Genomic DNA, 24,265 nt, shown 5'->3' with positions numbered 1-24,265 from the left:
ATACTTGAAATAACATTCTCCTTTTAAATATTTTTAAAAGACAAAATGGATCCAGTTACTTTCATAAAACAGAATGTACTGAAACGGAGTATTCCAAACTTTTATCACTCATTGTTTTAACTGACCAAAAAGATTGTGAATCTACTTATAAACTTTATACTGGTAGGTTCTGATGAAAGTCCTAAAATGATAATAAGCATATCACACCAAATTTATTTGTCCAATTTCCCTAATGCATAAGAGTGATTTGACAATATAATGCTTTAAAATGTACTTTTCTTCTCTGACAATTGTAACAGAAGAGAATTAATAGAATAAACTATTTCAGGCAATTTTAAGACTACACATTATAAATATAAGAAGGTGCTACATAATCACTTGTTTAAATCAAATTCATATGCCAAAAATTAAGAAAATATTAAATTTCATAAGGAATGTTAAAGGTACGACTATCAAAGAAACAGAACTGCAAGCATTTTTCACCTGTTGTTTCAAAAAAGATTTATGTTGTGCTTAATTAAAATTTTATATCAAATATAACAAATACCAAATATCAAAGCTGAAAATAATGCTAGAAGTGAGACAGGTCAGAGCAAAGCTTTTAAAACCTAATGAAACCTATGTCAAGCACTTTTTAAAAAAATACATATATATATACCCATTTAAAAAGAAACTTTCTAATTAAGATACCCTTCTTAAGACAGAACTCCAACTATTTTATATTATATGATACTGTTACTGGATTGCAGCTGGTGACCTATAAGAAATAAATTGATGGTTAAAATACTATGACCTTGGAAATGTACACTAACCTTCATTATCCAAAAGAGTGCTCAAAACCCACAGAAAACCCACAGAAAACGAACCTTTTGAAAGCTTTGTTTCTTCTACCACTTTGGTTAGATGCCCCTCGACGATCAGCTTCTCTGCCAAAGAAAACAAACGTTACTATCCAAGCCCAAACCGAGTAGCATTTCCCTGAGCGGGGCAGTGTAACACATTCCATGACCAAATTTAAAGATGATAATATTACTCCCATGACTAGGCTTGTACAAAAACTTGAAGCTGGAAGGAGAACTAAGAAAACTCAAACTATAATAGAGCAATGAGATTAATGGAGAAATCTGGAGGTAGGGGGACAATTTGTCTTTTATTTTCTTTAGTTTTTACCGTATCTAAAAAGCCTAGACCTTTTAAAAAAGGACTCAGAACAAAGAAAGAAACCCTCTTTAAATCAAGGATAAGAAGTTGAAATAAAGGAATTCTGAGAAAATATTTATTTAAATAAAGAATATAAATTATGTTATACCAATAGTTTACTTTTCCCTATTGATACAATTCAGCAGAGATGCACATATGACATGCTTCAGTAAAATGAATCATTTTTAAAGATATTAAAACAAATACTGCTTTGTTTTGTTTTATAGGGGATTCTCTAAATGTATAATGTAGCTTCTTTATAATTTACTTAAATTCAGATCTCCATATTCTACATTTCATTGAGAAGGATATCTATTCTGTATATTCCTTTATTTAATCCTGTATGTCAGTTGGTCTCCTTGAATTTACACTTACGCAGTATGTAAAGTCATTTCTCTATTCCTTCACTCTTCAACCCAATGCAGCTTGGTTTACGCCCACCACTCAACCACTTAACCTGTTCCAAGATTACTGTAACCTCTTTTTCCCCCCTCCAAGTTGTCATAGAACCATAAAAACTCTCAACACTGTCAAACATATCAGGTAATCCATCACATTATATATCCCTGTCCGTTCTTCCCCCAGCCCTTTAATCTTTCTGCTCTAGTCTGGGCTGTATCCAAAATCCCCTACCCCCAGAACCTATATCTTTCTCATCCTGTTTTATTCCCTTGTTTTAATGTAACATATCCTCAGTTAATTTCCTGAAGGGGTTGACAGAGGTAAACGCTTTGACTTTGTTCCTCTGAAAATATTAGTGTTCTACTCTCACATTTGACCGATGGTTAGACTAGATACACAATTCTACAGGAAATACTTTTCCTTCAAAATTTTGAAAGCATTGTTCTACTGTCTTCTAGCTTCAAATGAGATGGTGAGTCCTGTTCCTCAGTATGCATGGTAGAGACTTCTTGTGCTCAGCAAAGTCGGCTGTGCTTGCCCTTTCTGAGCACATGGGGGACTGCATGTTCCAAACTCCCTAGCACTAAGGGAGGTCCACATGACTGGTTCTAGCCAGGGCCAAAGTATTTAAGAAAGAGTAGGAATTTTCTATTCTCCTATCTTCTTTGCTGAGATGGCAAAATTCTTTATCATAAGATGGTAAAGGCTCCGTGAACTTAGATCCCTGAATAACAACATGAAACAGTGTTCTCTCCTTCACCATGGACATGTAGCATGAGTGCAAAAAAAATATTTGTTGAATTAAGTCATTTAGATTTCAGAAGTTTATTTATTGCTATATTATAATTCAGTTTATTATGACTAATAGAGTAGGAGATCCTTTGTTTCTCTTTGGCCATTTTCAGAATCTTCTCTCTATCCCTGGTGTTCTTAAATTTCATATACTCAGAACATGGTCTTTTTCCTTTTCTTTCTTTTTTTTTTTTTGAGGTGAAATTCACATAACACAAAATAATCATTTTAAAGAGAACAATTCAGTGGCATTTAGTACATTCACAATGTTATGCAACCACAACGTCCATCCAGTTCCAAAACATTTTCACCACCCCAAAAGGAAACCTCATGCTCATTAAGGGTTTACCTCCCATCCTCCCTTCCCAGCCCCAGCCATCACTCATCTGCTTTCTCTCTGTGCATTCCTATTCTGGATATTTCATCTAAATACCATCACACAATATGTAAATTTCTGTGTCTGGCTTAGTGTGTGTGTTCTAAAATCTACTGTGTTGAGCATTCAGTGCATCCTTTCAGTTTAGAAGCTCATTATCTTCAATTCTGGGGAATTACCTTCTATTCTATTTCACTGATAAATTCTTCTCTTTTTCATTCATCCTCTTTTCCCACTTTCTCCCTTCCCACACTCTGGAAATCTTATTATTCAGATGTTAGATCTGCAGGATCAACTCCCTAATTTTCTTAAATATCCCCCACTTTTTTTTCTTAAATAAAACCTCAAGCCCACTCTTGTCTTTTTTGTTATATTTTCTGGAATATTTCCTCTACTTTCTCTTCTAACACCAACTCAAAAAGATATATGCACCCCCACGTTCATTGCAGTATTATTTACAGTAGCCAAGATATGGCAACAACCCAGGTGTCCAATGATGCATGAATGGATAAAGAAATATATATATTACAGCCAGAAAAAAGAATGAAATCTTGCTTTTTGGGACAATACAGATGGACCTTGAGGGCATTATACTAAGTGAAATAAAGTCATACAGAAAAAGACAAATACCATATGATCTCAATTACATGTGGAATTAAAAAAAAAAAAAACCAACAAGCTCATACATACAGAAAACAGATTGGTGGTTGCCAGAGACAGGAGGCATGGAGGTGAGAGAAATGGGTGAAGGGGATCAAAAGATTTAAGGAAAAAAAAAAGGTCTTAGGCATAATGCAGAACACAAAAGCCATATGTGAAAGGACAGAGAGATCTGATCTCATATAAATTAAAATTTTCTGATCAAACTCACTGTAAACCTAGGTGAAGGGCCAGTGACAGACGTGGAGAAAATATTTGAAAAATAAAGAGCAGATAAAGGGTTATTATTCATTCATTCATTGAACAATTAATTAGGGGGAACCTACTATGTGCCAGATACTCTCCTAGGTGCTGGAAACATTAGAATGAACAAATGACAAAATTCCTGCACTACTGGTTCTTATGTTCTAATTGGGTGAGGAGGGAGGGATGATAAATAAATGAGCAGTATGTCAGATGGAGGTTATGTAGAAAAATAAAGCACGGAAGAAGGAAAGGGAGCATGGGGATGGAAAACACGTGAGGCCCTCCAAAAATGAATGAGAAAAAGTCAAACAACACAGCAGAAAAGGGACAAAGAATAACAACATTGAATTCACAGGCCAAGAAAAGCAAATGTCCAGTAAATGTGAAATTTATGGTCTACCCACTGAAATATGTCATGGCATTATTGGCTCATCAGTTTGGCAAACATTTAATACCAGGAGGGGCGAGTGAGTAATCTTGTACCCTTCTGGTGGGAGTGTAAATTGCTATCATTTTCTTTTAGAGGGCATTTTGACAGAACTTATCCAAATGGTGAAAGCACATGTCCTTTGACCCATAGCCCCTATTCCGTGTATTACTCTGGAAAGAGACAACTGTACAAAGATTTTCAATGCAGCATTGTCTCTATTTAGGAAGGAAGTGGAATACAAAATTTTTATAGTTCTACCAAGAAAAAAAATGTGTTAATCTTTAAGATCTCTGTCAATAACAACAAAAATTCATTTTAAATAGTATTAACTACCTGCTACATTTGCATAATTTCTAAATGTTGATGCCTAGTCTAGCTGTCTCTCTCAGGTCTCAGAACACTACTGTCTAACTACTTCACAAACATTTTCATCCAGAAATCCCTCAGTAACTTCATCTCACCATGTCTAAAATGGAATTTCTCTTCCTTTCTCTTGGATGGATTTGGTATCTCTCCTTGTCCATAGTCCGTCATTCCTATCTCTAAGAAGCTATACTGCAGCTATCTATTTTTGTCTACCTTTCCCTACATACTATGAACTCTGAGGAATACATTCATTCCTTCAAATATTTACTCTGTACCAGGTACAATACTAGGTACTCCTCATGGATTATTACCAAGATAAATGTGATAAATCAGCAATTTAGAGTCTAGTGGAAGCTGGGAGGTATCTCATCAATAATTTAATTCCCAACACAATTCTGACACATAAAACAACGTTTCACAAATGTTACATGAATATAGAAAATAACAAAATAATATAAAAGCAGACTTTGAAAGTCATTATAATCTTTCTCTAGTATGTTGAATATCTAAGTAACCCCCTTGTTTAAAAAATTCTAAGCACACCTTAGAGTAATTTATTGCTCAAAATGCTTACCCTTAGAACAAAATCTGAAGTCCCTACCATGACCTACAAAGTCTACGTGATCTAGCCCATGGGTCAGCCAACTACAGCCCCACAGGGCCAAATGCAGCTTGCTGTCTGTTGGGTAAGTAAGGTTTTAGAGGAGCACAGCCAGGTCCATTCATGTACATATTGTCTACAGCTGCTTTCCTCTACAACAGCAGAGTTTAGTAGCTGCAACAGAGGCTTTATAGCCTGCAAAGCCTAAAATATTTACTATCTGGCCCTTTATTTAAAAAAAAAAAAAAAGACATTTTTATTGTTCTAAAACTCCAATTTAAGACCAGTCCCAGTTTTCATAGTTTCTATCCCACACACTCCCTCCCAGGACACATGTACACCTCACTCAGCTTAGTCCGAAATCTGTTCAAATCCCACATGCTACCTTTTAGCTACCTATAGTCTTACATTCTTTTATTTTTCTTCAGTGACTTTATTACTACCTGACATATTATTAGTTTATTAGTTTTTGTTTCCTCCAAAGAAGGTAAACTCCATGAAGGCAAAGTTTTCCCTATCTTGTTCATTTCTGTACCCCCGATGGCTAAAATAAGGCCTGGTATTTATCTGTGGAATGAATGAACATCTATTTTTAAAGGGATGAAATATGGAAAAATTATTTGACTATTTCCTCATTCTAAAAAACTAAGAATTTGCAAGATGCTTTTGCACAGTACTAATATCAAAGTGCTAAATAATAATTACCTCCTGCTATTGTCACTATTGAAATTATTTAAGGTCATATTCTCAAATCTGGTGAATCATCAGTGGCCTGTAATTAAATAACTGAGGAAAAGGGGCACCTGGGTGGCTCACTCAGTTAAGCATCTGCCTTTGGCTCAGGTCATGATCTCAGGGTCTTGGGATCAAGTCCTGCATCAGGTTCCTCGCTCGGTGGGGAGTCAGTTTCTCCCTCTCCCTCTGCCCCTCCTTCCCACCTGTGCTCTCTCTCGCTCTCTCAAAGAAATAAAATCTTTTAAAAAAATTTTTAAAAAAATAACTGAGAAAAAGAACATTTTTTAAAAAAGTTTCTGGGGCACCTGAGTGGCTCAGTCAGTTAGGCACCCAAATCTTGATCTCAGCTCAGGTCTTGATCTCAGCATTGCGGGTTTGAGTCCAGTGTTGGGTTCCATGTTAGGCATGGAGCCTACTTTAAAAAAAAAGTTTCTAACCAGGTCTTGAAAGAGCTATTTGGCTTGGCACAACTGAAAGATAAAGTAGAGGATATTCTTTCTTTTTAAAAACTCCTTCTTTTTGAGGGATATTGTAGAGAGATAATTATTCATTTTCTCCTATATTAAAGCCATACTTTAAAAAAAATTATTTATTTATGAGAGAGGGAGAGAGAGAGAGAAAGTGTCTGCATGCATGAGCATGAGGGGGGACAGAGCTGAGCAGGGAGCCTGACGCAGGGCTTGATCCCAGGACCCTGAAATCACCACCCCAGCCGAGGGCAGACACTTAACCACCTGAGCCACCCAGGGGCCCTAAACCATACTTATTTATTGTGAAAAATAACACACAGAAAGGGACACAAAACACAAAAGTATAGGTTAATAAATTTTTTAAAAGCAAATGTTTATATGGCTACAACTCAAATCAAGAAACAGAACCTAACCACAACCCCCTAAAGCTTCCCACAATTCCCTTTCCAATCAAAACCCCATAAAAGTAACTACTATCTTGACTTTATGGTATTTAATTACTTGCATTTCTTTATGGTCACACTACCCAAATGTGCATGACTAAGTAGTATAATTGTAGTGGTTTTGAACTTCACATCAGTAGAATACTACAGTAAGTATTCTTTTGTGTCAGCCTTCTTTCATCAAATATGCCTCAGTGTATATTTATCCATTTGACCACTGAAGGTCTTTTGGGTTATTTCCAATTTTGAACTGTGAATAATGCTGCTGTGAATATTCTTCCATTTGTACCTGAAAAGTATGTGCAGGCATTTCTGTAGGGAACCTACCAAGGATTAGAACTGATGGGCATTGTAAGTTTGACATTTGAGAACCATCACCTAAGCAGTTTATTTAGTCAGAAAACATCTGGTAGAGTTGCAAAAACTGTCAAATCTGGTCAAAGACTGAACAGAACCAAATTTATTTCTTGGGTGATAAAAATCAATTATGTACTAGTTATATTACTGTGTGGCACAAAATAAAAAGCAGTGCATTCAATAGAAGTGGAAGGAGCACAAGTGTGCCTAGACTGGATTAAATTCTTCAAGCTAAAGAGCTCCTTTCTCACATGATAGCTACAACTAACTGAAAGCAGAATATAAACTCAAACAGAAATATCAGATACTGATGTCAGCTGCATAGGGATCTTAACTGACAGAAGAGCAGATGAATATAAAAGAACTACATAATCTGTTATTTCTAACAGTCAACCTGGAAAATATCTTTAACGTCTCAAAGTTAGATTCTATTGAAAAAATAATGTTATCACTTGGGCATCAAGATAATGTGCTGGGGACCAAATTTTCTAAATGGCATATGTACTAGTAATTAAAAAGTTAAAGAGTCTTTAGATTGTTAGGAACATATTACTTTAACAAGAACAATAAACCTGTTATCAGTCAGCTTTCACTGCCTTGTGACCAGGGCTAAAAGGGGAAAACAAGTTACTTCAGCAAGAAAGCTCCTACTAACACTCTCTCCAACTTCACCGTAACTTTTGAACCTACTAGTGAACATGTATTTCGGTGTGGCAGGCATTACTTAGAGTGCTTAGTAAATATGATCTCATTTAATGCTCATAATAACCCTATGAAGTAGGTACTACCATCCCATTCTACAAATGAGGAAAATGAGGTTTAAAGGTTATACTGCCTGGAGTCCTACTGCTAGTGAGGGACCAAATGAGAATTCATATCAAGGATCCTCTGATCCAATTCTACACATCATAGATGAAAATGAGCTACAGTCACCTAAAAGGTCATTTAAAGGAAATATAGCAAAGAAACTGAGATTAGAATTAACATCAAATACAATCAAAGTAAAAATTAACCATCAGCATTCAACATCAAGCCCACCATTTATTTCCTTCACAGAGTAGCAGTTCACAAAGTAGAAACAGAACTTTATAATCTCACAGGGGACGCCTAACTTTAATAATACAGACTTTCACAAGGTTATTCGTTTCTGCAGCAAAATAAAATTAGCTAAAGCAATTCCTGCTATAGAAGATAGTCTGCCCTCTCATAAAAAACAGTTTCAGAAGCTACTTGTTCTAAAACCTAAGAATAAGGAAGTACAAAAGAGAAAATAATTGATAATTTTCTTTAGAGCAACAGGCAAATTTTATTTTTTGATTTGAATTCAATTAATTAACATATAGCGTATTATTAGTTTTGGAGGTAGAGTTCAGTGATTCATCAGTTTTATATGATACCCAGTGCTCATTACATCACGTGCCCTCTTTAACGTCTGTATCGGTCAGTGTGGGGGTATTTATACAAAAAATCCCTGAGAATTAAGGACAGACTGAAAGTAAAGGATGAACCAATTTCAAGAATACAGAAACAGATCTGTTTTAAAGAAAGTAATGATCTACATGTCAAAACACTTTTGGCATAAATTTAAGACTATCTTCTGTACAGTTACACTGGGAGAAAACCTGGTAGAAATGTTGGAAAGCTAGCCAACTGGGAAAATGATTGGTACAAATAAACACCAAACAAAAACCTTCCCATATATCCTAGATTGGACAACTACTCTGAATTAAGAAACAAAGAATTAGCGACATCTAATTTAAATTCAAGAGTTTTCCTATAGGGGCGCCTGGGTGGCTTAGTCAGTTAAGCGTCTGCCTTCAGCTCAGGTCATGATCCCAAGGTCCTGGGATCGAGCCCTGAATCGAGTTCTCTGCTTAGTGCGGAGCCTGCTTCTCCCTCTCCCTCTGCCTACTGCTCTGCCTACTTGTGCTCTCTGTCAAATAAATAAATAAAATATAAAGAAAAAAAATAATTTTCCTATAATGGGGACATAAATTACTAAGGGCAGGGAACCACACCAAGTGTTTCCTATTCTTTGTCATAAATAAACTGCTTTAGCTTAGAGAAATAAAAGTTTAAAAAATGAAAATTAAAAAATCTGTTTCAAGTAGAATATGTAATCAGGCTTTTTATTCCTGAGATTGTTCAGAGGCTGATCTCATAGAGTGATGAAAAGCTAACAGTCACAGAGCAACACTGATTCAGTGCATTACACCAAATAAGGCAATTTTTATGTGAGAGCAAAGTCCTAAGAGAAAGGAGGGAATGAGACAAACATATACAGTTAATGACTGTAATTTCAAAAGGGGATTCGGAGGCGGGGAAAAAAATTTTTTTTAAATCAGAAAAAAAAATAGTAAGACACAACATATTAACAGAATTAGACTTCTGCCTAATAATAAAAACCATTAAGTCTCGTAGTAACCATGGATTAAGAATACGAAGACATGATGTTTATTCCAGGGCACTTGTTAACTCAATCACCAGAAGGAAGATGTCCTTTGGGATGGAGACAGTTTGTTTATACAAAGCAGACCTCAGAAGAAAGTTTCTCTGGTACCCAGCTGGGATACCTCTGCCCTCACCCAAACAGTAGCAAAAGGAATTAAAAGTGCAGGCAGCAGTCCAGAGAAGGGAGTATTTCACTCTATGCCCATGCAGTGAGTCTCTATGACCTGAGATTCTCCAACTTCTACCCTTCATCTTTGCACTCAGCATATAAGTCAACCAAATGACAGAGGTCACAGGATATATATGAAACAGATTTAGAGGTACACAATCTGTTAACTCAAAAAGCATCTTCAGCAGAACACAATAGTCTCAACATATTTGTTAAGTTTACATGGTAAACCTTGAGTAACTAAAATTTGCAGGGAACATGGAATGTGGAATTCTGCTTAAATCAAACTTCATGCCCAAATCCCTGAAGAGAAAATACTGCTAGAGATTTTTAGCAAGTTTTATTAAAGTTACTTGTTAATTCTAGATTTTATACGGTAGATTTTTACACAGAAAATTTACTTCACAGTTCTGGAATTATGTAAAAGGTTATATTTAAATCTGTTCAAAATCTAATCTCTCTGCCTGGATTAAAAGCTTTTCTCTTAAAAGAGAATTAAGAAGAAACAGTCTCTTTTACCATAAAAGGAAAACAAATTGAAATGTGTTCCAACTCATTTAATTTCATCAAAATCACCTTATAAATGGAGACAGCCAACAACTAAATCGTTCTCTTATGGATTCATATGTGTAAACTGAAAAAAATCTGTTAATACATTAAAAATAGACATGATGAATCCCACAGAAGTGAATTATTTGCTTTCTTTCTTTTTTTTTTTTTCTTTTCCAGAGAGAGAGAGAGGAGTAGGAGGGGCAGAGGGAGAGGGACAGAGAGAATCTGGAGCAGACCCCGCACCGAGCACTGAGCCCAACATGGGGCTCAATCTCACAACCCTGAGATCATGTCCTGAGCTGAAATCAAGAGTTGGATGCTTAACCAATTGAGCCACCCAGGCACCCCTGCCTTTTAATTTTTAAAACACAAGGTTAATTGGATTATACAACAAGCACGGTAAATAATGAGATCTAGACTTAACATCTGCTTTTTAAATGACTGGAAATAAGGGGCACTTAGCTGGCTTAGTTGGTAGACCATGCAGCTCTTGATCTCAGGGTTAAGTCTGAGCCCCATGTTGGGTGTAGAAATTACTTAAAATAAAAAAAAACTTAAAAAAAAATAAACAGAAGACTGGAAATAAGAATATGAAGTGTCACTGTTCACTGAACATTTCAAAATCATAAATCAATTCAAGATGGCTATCAATAAAAAAAATGGCAAAAAAGTTTGTGTGAGATTATAAAAACATAATCCAAAATTGTTTCAAAAGTTCACTTCTGTATAATTTATGCTGAATTTGCCTTGCTCACCATATTACTTATTAAACAAAACAATTTCTATACCGGTATTATTTTATAACCGGCAACTTGTTACAAAATAATGAAAATATCCCTTCTGACAACAAATCAAACCAGAATTAACTAAGTATGCCAACTCTGGCTATCCAAATATAAGGAGCCAACAGATTTGGAATCCTCATTAACCAAACCCTTGCTACTTGTTACCAAAACTCGGGAACTGAACAGATTCAGATAATGGGCTATATCCCTAGATACATGAATTTACATCCAAACTTCCTCTGTTGGCACTTAGGGACCCAATGGATTCAGACATCTAGGAATACTTGCATTTTATTTTTTTGTTCTTTGGTTCACTCTTTGTCCACAAGAAAAGGATTTTATATTATCATTTTCCCCTCTGTACCACATTTAACATTTTCCCCATGCTATTACATAGTTCTCATAAACATAATTTTATTAGCTAATAACCCCCCCCCCCATTGAGGGGATTGCTATAATTTACATAACTTCTGCTCTATATCTGAATGTTTACCGGTCCATTTGGCTCTCGTAACTATGACACAATAAAAATCTCCAAACATGTTTTTCTTTTTTTAAAAAAATATTTTATTTATTTATTTGACAGAGAGAGTGAGTGAGCACAAGCAGGGGAGCTGCAGGCAGAGGGAGAGGGAGAAGCAGGCTCCCTGAGAAGCAGGGAGCCCAATGTGGGGCTCGATCCCAGAGCCCTGGGATCATGACTTGAGCTGAAGGCAGACGTTTAACTGACTGAGCCACCCAGACGCCCCTCCAAATATCTTTTTCTTAATGTGAAACAAACGTCGTTCTATATTACAACTATAGCTAAATATTTTACACATTTTATAATAATACTTTAAATGATTTTTGCAAATTGCAATTTAGTCTTTTTTTTTATAGTTTTCTATTCTTATTACTTTGGGCTCAAAATACAAGTCACAAAAATTTTAATAAAATAAACATTAAAAATGGTCATATGTAATAAAACTAAGTATAAAATCAGTCTCCTAAAGATTTATATTTTAGACTCTATATTCTGCTTTTAGCTGGTTTCAGTGGATACCAATTATTTTGTCCCAAATCCCTGTGCCAATTTCCCATAAAACTGAAATTTAGTAATAAGATAAAAAAAACATGGGCTAATCTTTGCTTTATGAAAAAGTTTTAAAGGACAAGATATATGCCATATTTATTAAATAATTTTCCTCAAAATAGAATTAAATTGACATTCAACATCACTGTCTCTAAAATGGACAAAAACAGAAGCTCTTCTAAAACTATTAAATGAAATTCCAGGTTTCCTTAAGACATCTCCAGGGAGTATAACATTTGATCTACTGCATTTGTCTGCTATAATTACCAGGTGTGGCCCTTATAAGCCTCAAGTGCTCCTGAGATTGTGTGTGGGGGAGGAGAGAGAACCACATATGCTTGCACGTCCACAGATGAACTCATGAGCATAAAAACATGAGAAGTCGCTCGTTTCAAAAAGAGAGCGAACAGGAAGAGAAAAATGCTCAACAAAATGTATTGTATGTCTGGTAGGAAAAATATAGATGTCATCAATAAATCTTTTATTACACATAGTGACCTTTAATTATCACTAAGACCAAAAGAATATCACAACCTCATGATTTAAGCAGCCACGTGACTGATTTTCAAGTAAGAGGGAATTCATGATACTTTCACTCGGAATTCAGCAGAGGTCCAAATCACCTCAAAAGCCAACCTATCCATCTTTATTATTAAAGACAGCCTTTCCAAGGGTAGGTGGTTGATGTCAGACTGTAGAACAATCTATTGTTACTCCTTCCCTAAAAGGTCCTGCTGCCCTAAGGGCCATCTTCAGATCTGAGTGCCCAAACAAAATCACTGTTTTCATGGCTTCATTTAATCATTTAAGAAATTTATTTAAGAACTTCAAATGCAAATCTGATAGAACTAGAACTTAAATAAAACAGGCTAATGTTTAGGTGCTTGACATTCCATTTTATTCCCTGCTCGACAACAATTTTTATTTAAAAGCCTGAAACTTCCTCCTTTTTTTGGTGGGCAATACGAAATCCATCTTTGAAGGCAAATGCCACAAAAATAATTTTTTCAAAAGAGAGAAGCCAAAACAGTATGAAAAGTATTGCTGCTGTCTGAAGATGGCCCTCTGCACTTCTACCATAACAAACACATTGAGATCTTCATTTTTCCTCTCATTTTTTCAATTTTTGCCCCTGACTTCATTAAAATCAATGTGAAAAATACTCTGTACTCACTCTGGCATTCTATGAATTGATGAATAAAAGTGCAGTCCCCGCCACTCTTTGAAAGCAAGTGCTCTAATAAAGAAAGAAACACCTTTAAGGATATAGTTTGTTGCTGTTTTTGAAAACCAACAGCAAAGGTAGGAAAACTGAAATGTATTAACATGAGTAACTCTGAATAAGATTCATAAAAGTTTAATATATTTTTAATATTAATAGCAGACATATTTTGGAGTTAAATAAAGCTAAATGACTGAAAATTATAATTATATAATCATTGATTTGTATCCTGAATGGTTAGCTTTTAAAGGTGCAGTTTCTATCCAAAGAGCTCAAGAAAACCACAGATATATTGCTTTAAAAAGCTTCTTCCACTTTTAAAATACACCTTTCTCCATGACAGCTTAATAAATACCTGTAAATAATTTTTAAATTTTATTATTTGTTCTTACTGAATTAATTCTCAAATAACTGTCTTCTAACAGTCCCTCTTCAAAGCTATTCTTCTTAGTTAAGAGGCAAAAGATAAATATTTTAAGAATACCATGAAAAAATGCCTTAAAAATTTTAAGACACTGATGCAACATTTCAATTTTTAGGCTTTCATTTCACAAATAACCTTTCCCTTTGAGTCATTTAATCTGTACTTTATATACTCTCAAAATATTACATTGTTTATCTCCACCCAAATGATTAAAGTCAATGCCTATGCATTTTAAAATAAGAGCCTGGAAAATGGTTTTGCTCAGGTCAAACAGAATTTGTTTTGTTTTGTTTTGTTTTAATGAGTGGAGAGAATCAAAACCTAACAGGAGTTTAAGAAAAGTTTCAACCCTTTTCTTAAAATAATCTTAATTTACATTGATTCAAAGAGTTAACTTCTGAATCTGGATAACATCCTTCAATTACATCTCTGGATCTTTCAAAACTACTAAATAGACTTTGGAAGTTCAAGTGCTAAAAATATATCCCAATATGATGACTATCTGGAAGGTGTGAAAGCGCTAAAAGCTGTCAAAGAGAACATAAGTTAGTACCACTCAGCCTGTGAAAGCCTCTTTTCTTTTCTCATTTCAACCCACCTCACCCCTCATCATCTCAACTTTGCTTGAGAGGCAGGCATCTCCTACTCTGATCACATTACAACTTCTATTGACATCCTTACTGATGCCATCTCCTTTACCTTCCTGCTGAAATCGTCATTCTCTATCTACTTACATGGTGTACAGAGCCTCTAGTCAACAGTTATATATATATGTGTGTGTGTATAGTTGTATATAATTGTATAGTTGTATAGTTACACTACACAAAAATACACTATAGTCCCAAAAAGGAAAGAAAAGAAAAAAAGGCTAGCTGCCAACAGAAATTAAAAAAAAAAAAAGTCTAATAAATAGCATTTGCTGATTGGAGCCCAGAAATCCAAAACAGAAGCCCTCAGTTAAACAGTAATTACCATGATCAAAGTTTGTTTTACATAAATCCTACCTAAGCCATGATAACATTTTCAGAACTCCAACTATACAACATCATGGTTAAATAAGAAAACTCATTTGAAACCAAATTTTAACCTAAAGGACTTAATAGAACTTACATGAAACAAAATTTTGGACTATCATCACAGGACTTTAGATGACATTTATTACTGCAGCACATCCCACCGTTACTCACTAAGCCCCGAATCACCCTTTCCTCTACTCTCATTTTAATATCTGGACTCTAGATTAAAATATTTATTATACTAGTTTAGATAAAATGCAAGATAAATATAAATATATATATATATGACTTCTAAAAAGGCATTTTCTAAGATATAAGAGGAAAGTCTTTCAGATAGTATATGTAAAAGATTTGGGTCATGACACTTTTAATACTTCATTACTTGAATTCAGCCCCTTGGGAATTCACTTTGCCAAAAGTATAAAAGATGTCACTGATAATGCAAAGAGATCAGATACTTAAGGTGGGGGAAAAGGGGAGGCATGTCTAAGATCCCAAATAGGGCTGTGGAAATGTAAAGGAAAGACAGATACAGAAACAAAAGAGAGAACTGTGATACTTAAAATGTGTTTTATTTATACACGATTTTCCTATAAATTTTGATTTTCTATACTACCTGTGCTGTCCAATACACATGCTCAATACACATGTGGCTACTGAGCCCTGAAAAAATGGCTAGTTTGAATTGAGATATGTTGTAATTGTAAAATAAATATACACTGGTTTCAAAAACTTACCAAGGAAAAAGGAATGTGAAATACTTTACTTATAATATTTTAATATTGATTACATGTTGAAATTATATTTTTGATATAGTGGGTTAAAGTAAATATATTATGAAACATTATGAAAACACATTATTAACACTTCACCTGTATCTTTTTATATTTTTAATGTGGTTATCAGAAACTTTTAAATTATATATGTGACTCTCATAATATTTCTATTAGAGCTTTTCTATACTAAGATACATTCGAATTATGCTTATCAGATAAGATACAAAAACATTTATAGTATAAAACCTGTGCCTATATCAGCTACTTTAGATTTTAGTAATTTCAAAAATAGAGTTTACTAGAGAAACAGCATTAATCTTAACATCTCCAGATATTTAAAAAATATTCTCTTAAAACTATACTTTTTTCTCTCTCTACTATTTAAAGAGTAATTTTAGATAAAGTCATATCTGATAGCATATTGTGGCTATGGACTTTGGTAATACTGGAATGCTTGATAATTGGTTTGTTATTATATAACAAATGATTCAGAACAGACTCATCTTATTCCAAAATCCACTCTGTACTAAATCTGGTATAATGAAGCTTTTGTGCATATCAAGATATTTACTATTTCATTTCGTTAAAGATATACTGCAGGTGACTCACACTACTCAATTTATCACCACTAAAAAACCAAACACACCAGTAGGGAAAAAACAATCATGGTAAGAAGTACCCTAAAGTATCCAAAATATCTTATTCAGTCTAAAATCAAGGAGTCGTCTCCAACTATTCTCATCTAAATCAATTGGAATTGGCAAAAAAATTTAAGCAGTAATCTGACAACTCTAAAATAATATAAAGATGATTTAGTGTATATAAAGGGATTCTCTTAAGTGAAGCAAGGGCATGTTCCCAGCTTGAGTTAACACTAACATTATTAATAAATACATGCTTAAATCGAAACGGTGATGAATTGGAATGAAAAGTGCTCATGCCAGAAAGGGGAAAAAAAGCAAATAATGACAACAAAAAATAAAAATTTGTTTAACAATGACAAGCTTTTAGAAGATGAGGATTAAGTCATTTCATATATGTTTGCTAAATACAATTAATAAATAGAAATTAGTAATATTAGTAATGAATATAAACTACACCTTTAAAAATTCTCAAATTGAAACTCAAACTGGTGTTCTAAAATGTAGATGTATTTTATAAAACACATATAGTCAAATAACAATGATTAATGACAATAACTTTTAATTTAGAAATTTCAAGATTTGTTACAGAATATATGCAATATTAGGTCTTGAGCTTATAGCTCACATATACGTGATTACTTGAGCCTATCTTTCCGGTTCCGGATTAAAAACCAACCACACAAAAACAAGAACCAAAAAACACCTCCTAACTTTACCAGAGTTGGCTGCTGCCCCAAGAACTATAAAGATATCCCCTGATACATGAAAAAGATATTAATAAGAAGTTCTGAGTATTGACCTATCTTCCACTAACTTTGGTATAAAAACTAAGATGAGAGGTACACAGATTTGTAAACACAGAAAATAATTTTATTCATTCTGTACTTCAAGCACCTAATGCAGATCTGGCACATAGCTGGTGCTCAAATAATGTTGGATGGATGGAAATGGGGGAGGGTGCATGGGGATCTTCACAACTGAAGGAATGTACAAGCCTTTGGGTAAAAAGTGCCCCATGCAGTAACAGGAAAACCAAGAGTAGCTACACATTTTGGCAAGAGATAATGCAAGCTATCCAGAAAGACGGGTCACAGTAAACTAATCATTAACAATAAATGATCTTTCAGATAGCAGAAATGACTGACCCTGTTTTTTCTGATTAAAGAAACAGATGTGTACAGTATAAAGAAAGCAGTTTCTATGACATATCCAAGAGCTCAATGGGCTGTTAAGTAAACTCTTGGCCAGGGATAGGGCAGGACACAAACATTAAAACTGGAGGCCCAATATCCTCAGGAAACAGTACCTGATGGAAGAAAATTGTAGTAGAGTTCTTTGAAAAATATACTGGGGGAGAAAGCTATACTATGCTATATAAACCAATGTTAAAGTTGAACGTTATCATTTTCCTGTTATTTGAAGAGTTAAAATTTCCATATAACAAGGGATATCTAACCAAAAATCATAGCATTAAGAATTACAAAATACAGGGAAGCTTTTTTTTAAAGCTGGGATTCAGTGGTCTATGAACTGCGTGCTTTTCGTTCCAAACACTTAAAACCTTAAAACGCTGACCTCTCTATCCTGCTTAAATAGTAAAAGGATATCATGAAAGAAAAACATTTAAATTTTTTACACTACCTTTTTCTGTGCTCCCATTTATTTTAGGTAAGAAGTCATCAACTTGTATCCCTAGGATTAAGACAGTGTATCATTGCCTGATCAAAGAAAGTGTTACTTTAAAACTGGCCTCAAGTGTAACCATGGCATTCTGTATTCCTACTTACATTAAGACAGTATAGCACACTTCAAATTTGTTTTTAGAAGAAGGGTTCAACTGGCCATTTTCTATTGACTCAGAGAAAAAGCTAAAACTGCCTAGTAGCCTTCCAATGAACCTCAAAAGAAAAAGGGTCCTGCTGTGCATGTATTTTTCTTATTTAAATATCTCTAAGTAGAATGTCTCAGATGCAGAAATTTCATTTATCTCAAGGACTAAACAATGGTGCCCACTGGTGGCAATCAAGCATACTTTCAAAGGAAATTTTCTGAAAGACTGTTGATACTTTATACCTAAAACATAAAATATCCCTTCTAAAATAAATACCCCCTGAGAGAGTAAACATCAAAAGTTCAATGAAAAAATTCAGCTTTAAATAAGAAATATGGTAACACACCTACCTAAACTGCTGCATTCTTTAAGAGTTTTCTCCTGAAGATGTTCTAACCGTACTGTAAATAAAAGTCCAAGAAAAAGATATTTCACAGATAAAAGAAAAAAAAATCAAATCAAATCAACTTCTGGACTAGCTAACTTACCTTGTAAAGCTGTTAGCCTTTCATTGGTGAAGTCATTATCAGCTTGCAAAGCTTCTATTTTTGCCTGGAGCTCCTGTTCTTTTTCTTCCATTTCATCTATTTTATGCTGTAATTCTTTTTTCTCAGCTTGTCCCTTCTGTTGGATTTCTTCTTGTTTTCCCTCTGCTACCTGTTGAGAAAGAAAAAAATTTTCAGTTATTTCATAAAGTCTGAAATTGCTTTCAGAGGCCTATAGCAGGACTGCTTTTATTCACCATAAACTTCTAAGGAGAATATTCAATAGTATAGAACATATTTGTAAATGTCAAAATAATGTCAAAAGTGCTCTGCATTGAGGTCATGCTTCCCTATCACCTAGGAAAGAAAAACTTGTAGCAGGCAAACAGGCCTAATACATACAGATAAGGGGGTCAAAATGAAAAACTCCACAGTTTTCAAGAGGGAAATATGTAAGGTTTTCCCCTGAAATTACTATTGTTTAAATTAGTTTGTAAGTTCTAAAATGTAACTTACTCTGATATTTTAAACAAAACTGTGTTTAGGTGAAGGAATGATGATCATAAGCACTTTCCAAAATGACCTCCTTTTAACAAGACCAGTCTTTGAAACTATTACAGGTTCACTAACCACACAGAGAGGAGGTATGCCCTGGTCTTCTCTAACAAATACATATCTTCTAGCCACTCATTCCATGGTTTGAATTATTTAAAGATGGGTCTTCACAAACTGAGTTATAACATTTTAAATGATCAATTTGACATTACCTCTGGCCTCATCTGTCCTAATCCTAAATGTCCTATAGCTATAGGGAGCTGTAGCTGAAGCAGTTAATAACATCCCAGGAAGTTACAAGGGTCCATACAGATCACTCCAAGATTACTTCTGCGCTTGTTCCAACATAGTTGGGCTCTGCCTTTGGGGCTGCCCAAGGATAAGCAGATTCAAGTTTTTAAAAAGTCTAAATATCTGGGGGTTTGCTGATTTACATCTACTTCCTGTTATATATTAAAAGATGCCTGTTGGGAAGTACTATTTATTTCCATCCAGAGGAAGTATGTCAGCTTTTATAGACTTTCAATTATCTGTGGCAATGGGGTTTGGGCTAAATGGCACCTTATTTTTGCTACAAATTTCAACCATTACCAAATTTTACATCAACAACTATTCAGCAATACCTAACCTCTTAACTGTCCAGTGTGTTAGGGACAATTAACATACTTTCAGGTTGAGTAAATACATACCTTTAATTTATCAGATAAATCTTTAATCTCATTAACTGCTCCATTATATTTATTGGCTAATTCTCTTAATTCTTCCTGAGTCCGTTCATTCATTTCTTTAAGATGGGTACATTCATCTTCAGTATTACTCAGACTTCGCTGTAATTCAAGTTTACAGATAACTAATTTAGAATAAATGCACATTCTAAATTCAATTTCTAAAAAGTGTTAACTCTATGGGCTGTTCTAAATTAACATCTGCCCTGGCCTTTACATAAGAGTTAAACAACATAAGAATTTTAATTTACTTTAGGTACATGCTAAAACAGAAAATACAACAAAAAATTTGAAGAAAAACAAAACAACAGAAAGGGGGCAGGGGAGGAAAAGATGTTACTTTTATATAACTACTCTTTTAAAAGGCCACTGGGTATGACTGTAAGACTTGAAAATATTTTAAGCTATCAATTCCTGAAAGCAAGTTTGATAATATGCACAATCAACTTAATAAGAATATTAGAAGACAGCAAGCAATTTTCTTTCCTTGAATGTCAAATTAGTGACACAACAGTGAATTAGTTACTATGGGATGAGGCTATTTTAGAAACTATTACTACACCATATTCTATAGTTATACTATATATAGTATTTTTACTATTCAGTTTCCAATGGGCATTTTAATTAAATCCGGTAACAAATAACTTCTGTGATAATTTAGCAGTGGTTCAACGGAATGACCTACATTATCGATTAGGTTGTTTTTAAAGCAATGAGAATCACATTTGATTATTCCTAAAAGATCAAGAAAAGACCTCAGAGTTATTTTCTCTTTGACATCCAAAGTTAGACACAGTTTTCTTCTCTAGAGGATGGGTAAATAAGAACAGTGGTAAGGTTCTCCACCTTCAACTAACTAACCTCAATTGAAAGAAAAGCAAAATTAGGTGACAGGAGATCAATTCCCTGGCACATATCACAGTCCACTGTGTGAGAGGCTGAATCCTAAGCAGAATGCACACAGTAAGACCCCCTGATTAGGCTTTTATTTGCTTAGCCACTGAGTAGTGACACAAGCACCAGACTCACGTGGTTATGTTGAAAATTCCTAACAACGAAAACAGGATCCTACCTCTTCCCACTTGATAGACAGGAAATATTTCCTAGCTATATAATACTCAAGTTTAAAATGTCCTAGAATATTAGCAATTTTAGGCTAAAAAATTTAAATCACACTACCACTTTGTATTTGTTAAAATGAAATACCTCAACTTCTGAAAGTTTTCTAACCACTTCAATTTTCTCCTGAAGAACCCGCCTCAGGGACTCTTTGGCTGTCGTCTCGTAGTTGTGTTTATCCTCCTGTAATGCTATCAGTTCCTTCCGTAAACTATCTTCTGTTTGATTCTAGGATTAGAAGATATTTACAATTATAGCCGAGTAATTTTTTAAAGTATTTACCATTTGAAAAAATAACACATTATGACGCTCTTTGAATTCTATATTGAGGTACCTCCAAATACAAATAATGTTGGCCCTGTATTAACTGAAGCCTAATTTAAAAGTTGCATTGTAAATTATGCCTTCACAAATATATTAATCCACACTTCCAATAGAAAAAAAATGTCAAAGGAAATGGAGAATTTCTCTCAAATGTACAAAATGAATTAAGTCTCCTATCTGTCATATTCTCTGTAAGCCACAATATTTACATTTGTGGGCAAAAATAATCTCTTACTTTCAAAGGGGCCAAGCATTTTAAAAAAAATGGTTAAGCCAAAAGGAATAAGAGCAGCCTGAGGAAAAAGCTGATTCCAGCTCTGAGGCAGGAAATGTAGAAGATGAGTCTGGAACCCCTTGTCTAAAATGACAGCAGGAAGATATCAAAGTTTGCTGGGGTTCTACCGAAAGGACTCAGACACCAAAGATGGGATAATTTGAGCATCAGTAAGAACAACAAATGGAATAGGCTGAAACACACGAAATATATTTAAATCTAAGTTTGGGAAAAAAAAACACTTCATAGTCATTCTTTGGTGGGTGAGAAGGAACCAATTCATTACTTTGAAATCCAGTAAATAAATGGAGAAAATCACTTATCCTTCTTTTCCTAAAGAAAATGACTTCAGGGTAACAAAATGGTTTATGAGGGGGAATAGAAGTATTTACAGAAGTAATCCAACTAATAAATGAAGGAAAAACAGAACTACAACATCACCATGGATCTAGGCAAGGATCATCGGAAATTGCTAATATCTCAAAAAGAAAGACAACTAGACCTTATGGTGCCTTCTGGTGAAAGTACACAATACTATTCATGAAGTATTGTTGGCAAAAAACAGTTGAACCTAAATCAGATCAAATCTCTAGATCAAACTACCAATTTATGGTGTGGGAGAAGAACTAGAAGGATGTTTAAATAACAATCCAGATTGAGGGAAATTATAGAGGACAAATGACCCAGTTTCTCCAGCAAATATCAACTGTGATAGAAAAAAAAGAAAGAGTTGTATACGGGTATTCAATATACAATTCTTTCTCCTTACATGTATGTTTGAAATTTCCTATAATGACAAAAGATTTAAAAGAATGGTGAAAACGTATAAATGTTTTAGCATGTACTCAAAATGACAGTCAAAGAAACGAAGCTACATAAAAAACTATGCATTTTTCATGCATAGTTTATGCATTTTTCTTTATGGATCTTTACTTGAGATTAATACTTACTTTGGAGCATGCCTGTAATTGGTTTCCCATAACTTCTAACCGTGATAAGAGTCTATCTTCATCTATTAAAGCCTGTTGAAGAAAAATTAAATATAAATAAAATCCCAGGATAACTAAAAAATTACACATACCAAAAAGGTTGCTACTGCCAAAAAAAGATATAAAATCATAAAACTAACCAAAATCCATTGTAAAATGTTAAATTTTCAATAATTGGTCATTAAGAAATAACTTTGCCTGCTAAAAAAATTCACTTTTAATCAATATCTAAGGGATACTAATATACTTAAATGCTTCTTGAATATAAAGGCAACTGGAATACCTGCCAACTGGTATCTGAAGCCTCTTGGGTGATAGCTAGTAGCCGCTGAAGTGTGGCTAACTTCTGTTCCAACATCTGTTCCCGATGTAAGGCCTCCTAATAGTACAAATCACAAAAGAGATTCTAATAAACTCAGCATGACCCTTGAAGAGAAATCAAAGTACATTCTGAAAACAGTCTCCTCTTACATCCCACTTCATATCTTACTTTCAAATCTGATAAATCTACCTTGTAAAATATATATAAGTCACATCGTTTTAGTCTCATTTCCTGGTCTGTTAGGGGTACTGAGCTGCACCTCCCCCTATTAACAGAAAACAAATCCCCTGTTTTTGTTTTCCTTTTACTCATAATTTATAAGAGTTTAAAATTTAAAAAAAGGAAACCCAGATTAGAAGAATCTAACGAATGTTTAACCCTCCATTTTATCTCTCCCTCTCTCTATATATATCTATATAAAACCCTCCATTTCCAATTTTATATAAATTTTTAAAAATATATACGTATCTTTCAGAACAAACTCATATCAAACTAAGCCAAACAATTTGGTCAGTAGGGAAGATACTTCTTAATGGCTTGGCTGCATGAGTATGACATCTAAAATAGAAATGTCTTTTAATTTTTCCTTTCAAGAATGATATATATAAATATATATATTTAAGGAGAGAGACTGTTTCACAATCTCTTGCATTTTCAGGTGTTCTGATTCTTTGTGACTGTATACTACTTAGCAGCAATCAAATATGCCAAAAATAATAAGAGTCCACCAACGTAATTAAGGGATCAAGGAGTTATATAACTATTTGGCAGCTCCAAAGGGATATTTTTACAGAGAAGGACATTGGCAAGCAAAGCCTTATCTCTAGGTCACTTGTTAACATTTGATAGCTGTTAAGAGGGTCTCCTTCACTAGAAGTCAAGGTGAAAACGCTCACACAGCATTCAGCTGTGGTTATGGCACACCTTTAAATTTCACTTTCTTCTATTCCTGTCATTAGCCAAAGAAGAACACTTACTACCCTAATACCTCTGGAGCCACATCAAAAAAGAAGGATATGCTTCAAAGACAGTACTTGAGGTTTAAAGTATGCATTTATTTTTCTCCACATCCTTGATAAATAACGATTAAAGAAAATTTGATCTAATTAGAGTTACAGGTACCGTTTTTTTAAATATAACTCTAAAAATATAGATTAAGGAATCTAATAAAAGCCATAAAACACAGCTTACACTTAAAAGAGACTAGTTGCCAAGTTTATTTTAAGCTATTAAAAGATTCCTAATATCCAGGAAATTACATTAAATCCTGCAGAAAGTTTTTCTTAAAAACAAAACCACCAAACAATCACTACTTCCACTAGGTGGTGTAATTTCACCTTTTTAAACTCAATTCCAGGGGCGCCTGGGTGGCTCAGTCGTTAAGCGTCCCTGCTAGGCAAGGAGCCTACTCCTCCCTCTCCCAACTCCCCCCTGCTTGTGTTCCCTCTCTCA

At 34.3% G+C, this 24,265-nt stretch overlaps 1 protein-coding gene across 50 annotated transcripts in view; it reads right to left on the bottom strand.

The window, feature by feature from the left end:
- Positions 1–24,265, bottom strand: part of SLMAP (sarcolemma associated protein) — a 142,174-nt gene that overhangs the window by 34,236 nt on the left and 83,673 nt on the right. For 7 of the 50 annotated variants that reach the window (XM_026501085.4, XM_048226541.2, XM_026501097.4 and 4 more), the window contains exons 6-14: positions 22,775–22,870; positions 22,453–22,524; positions 20,992–21,132; positions 19,750–19,887; positions 18,509–18,677; positions 18,371–18,421; positions 17,831–17,881; positions 13,282–13,344; positions 867–926 (exon numbers count right to left, since the gene is read on the bottom strand). In XM_026501085.4, the coding sequence (XP_026356870.1) occupies positions 867–926; positions 13,282–13,344; positions 17,831–17,881; positions 18,371–18,421; positions 18,509–18,677; positions 19,750–19,887; positions 20,992–21,132; positions 22,453–22,524; positions 22,775–22,870 (841 nt within the window). Of the gene's footprint in view, positions 1–812; positions 927–13,281; positions 13,345–17,830; positions 17,882–18,370; positions 18,422–18,508; positions 18,678–19,749; positions 19,888–20,991; positions 21,133–22,452; positions 22,525–22,774; positions 22,871–24,265 lie in introns of all 50 variants that reach the window. The other 43 variants (XM_048226528.2, XM_044384946.3, XM_048226535.2 and 40 more) reach the window with 15 other exon arrangements.

This window comes from Ursus arctos, unplaced genomic scaffold (assembly GCF_023065955.2).
Source record: "Ursus arctos isolate Adak ecotype North America unplaced genomic scaffold, UrsArc2.0 scaffold_14, whole genome shotgun sequence".
NCBI classification, from domain to species: Eukaryota; Metazoa; Chordata; class Mammalia; order Carnivora; family Ursidae; genus Ursus; species Ursus arctos.
Note: the sequence above shows the minus strand (reverse complement) of the source record. Positions and strands in the feature narration are given on the sequence as shown.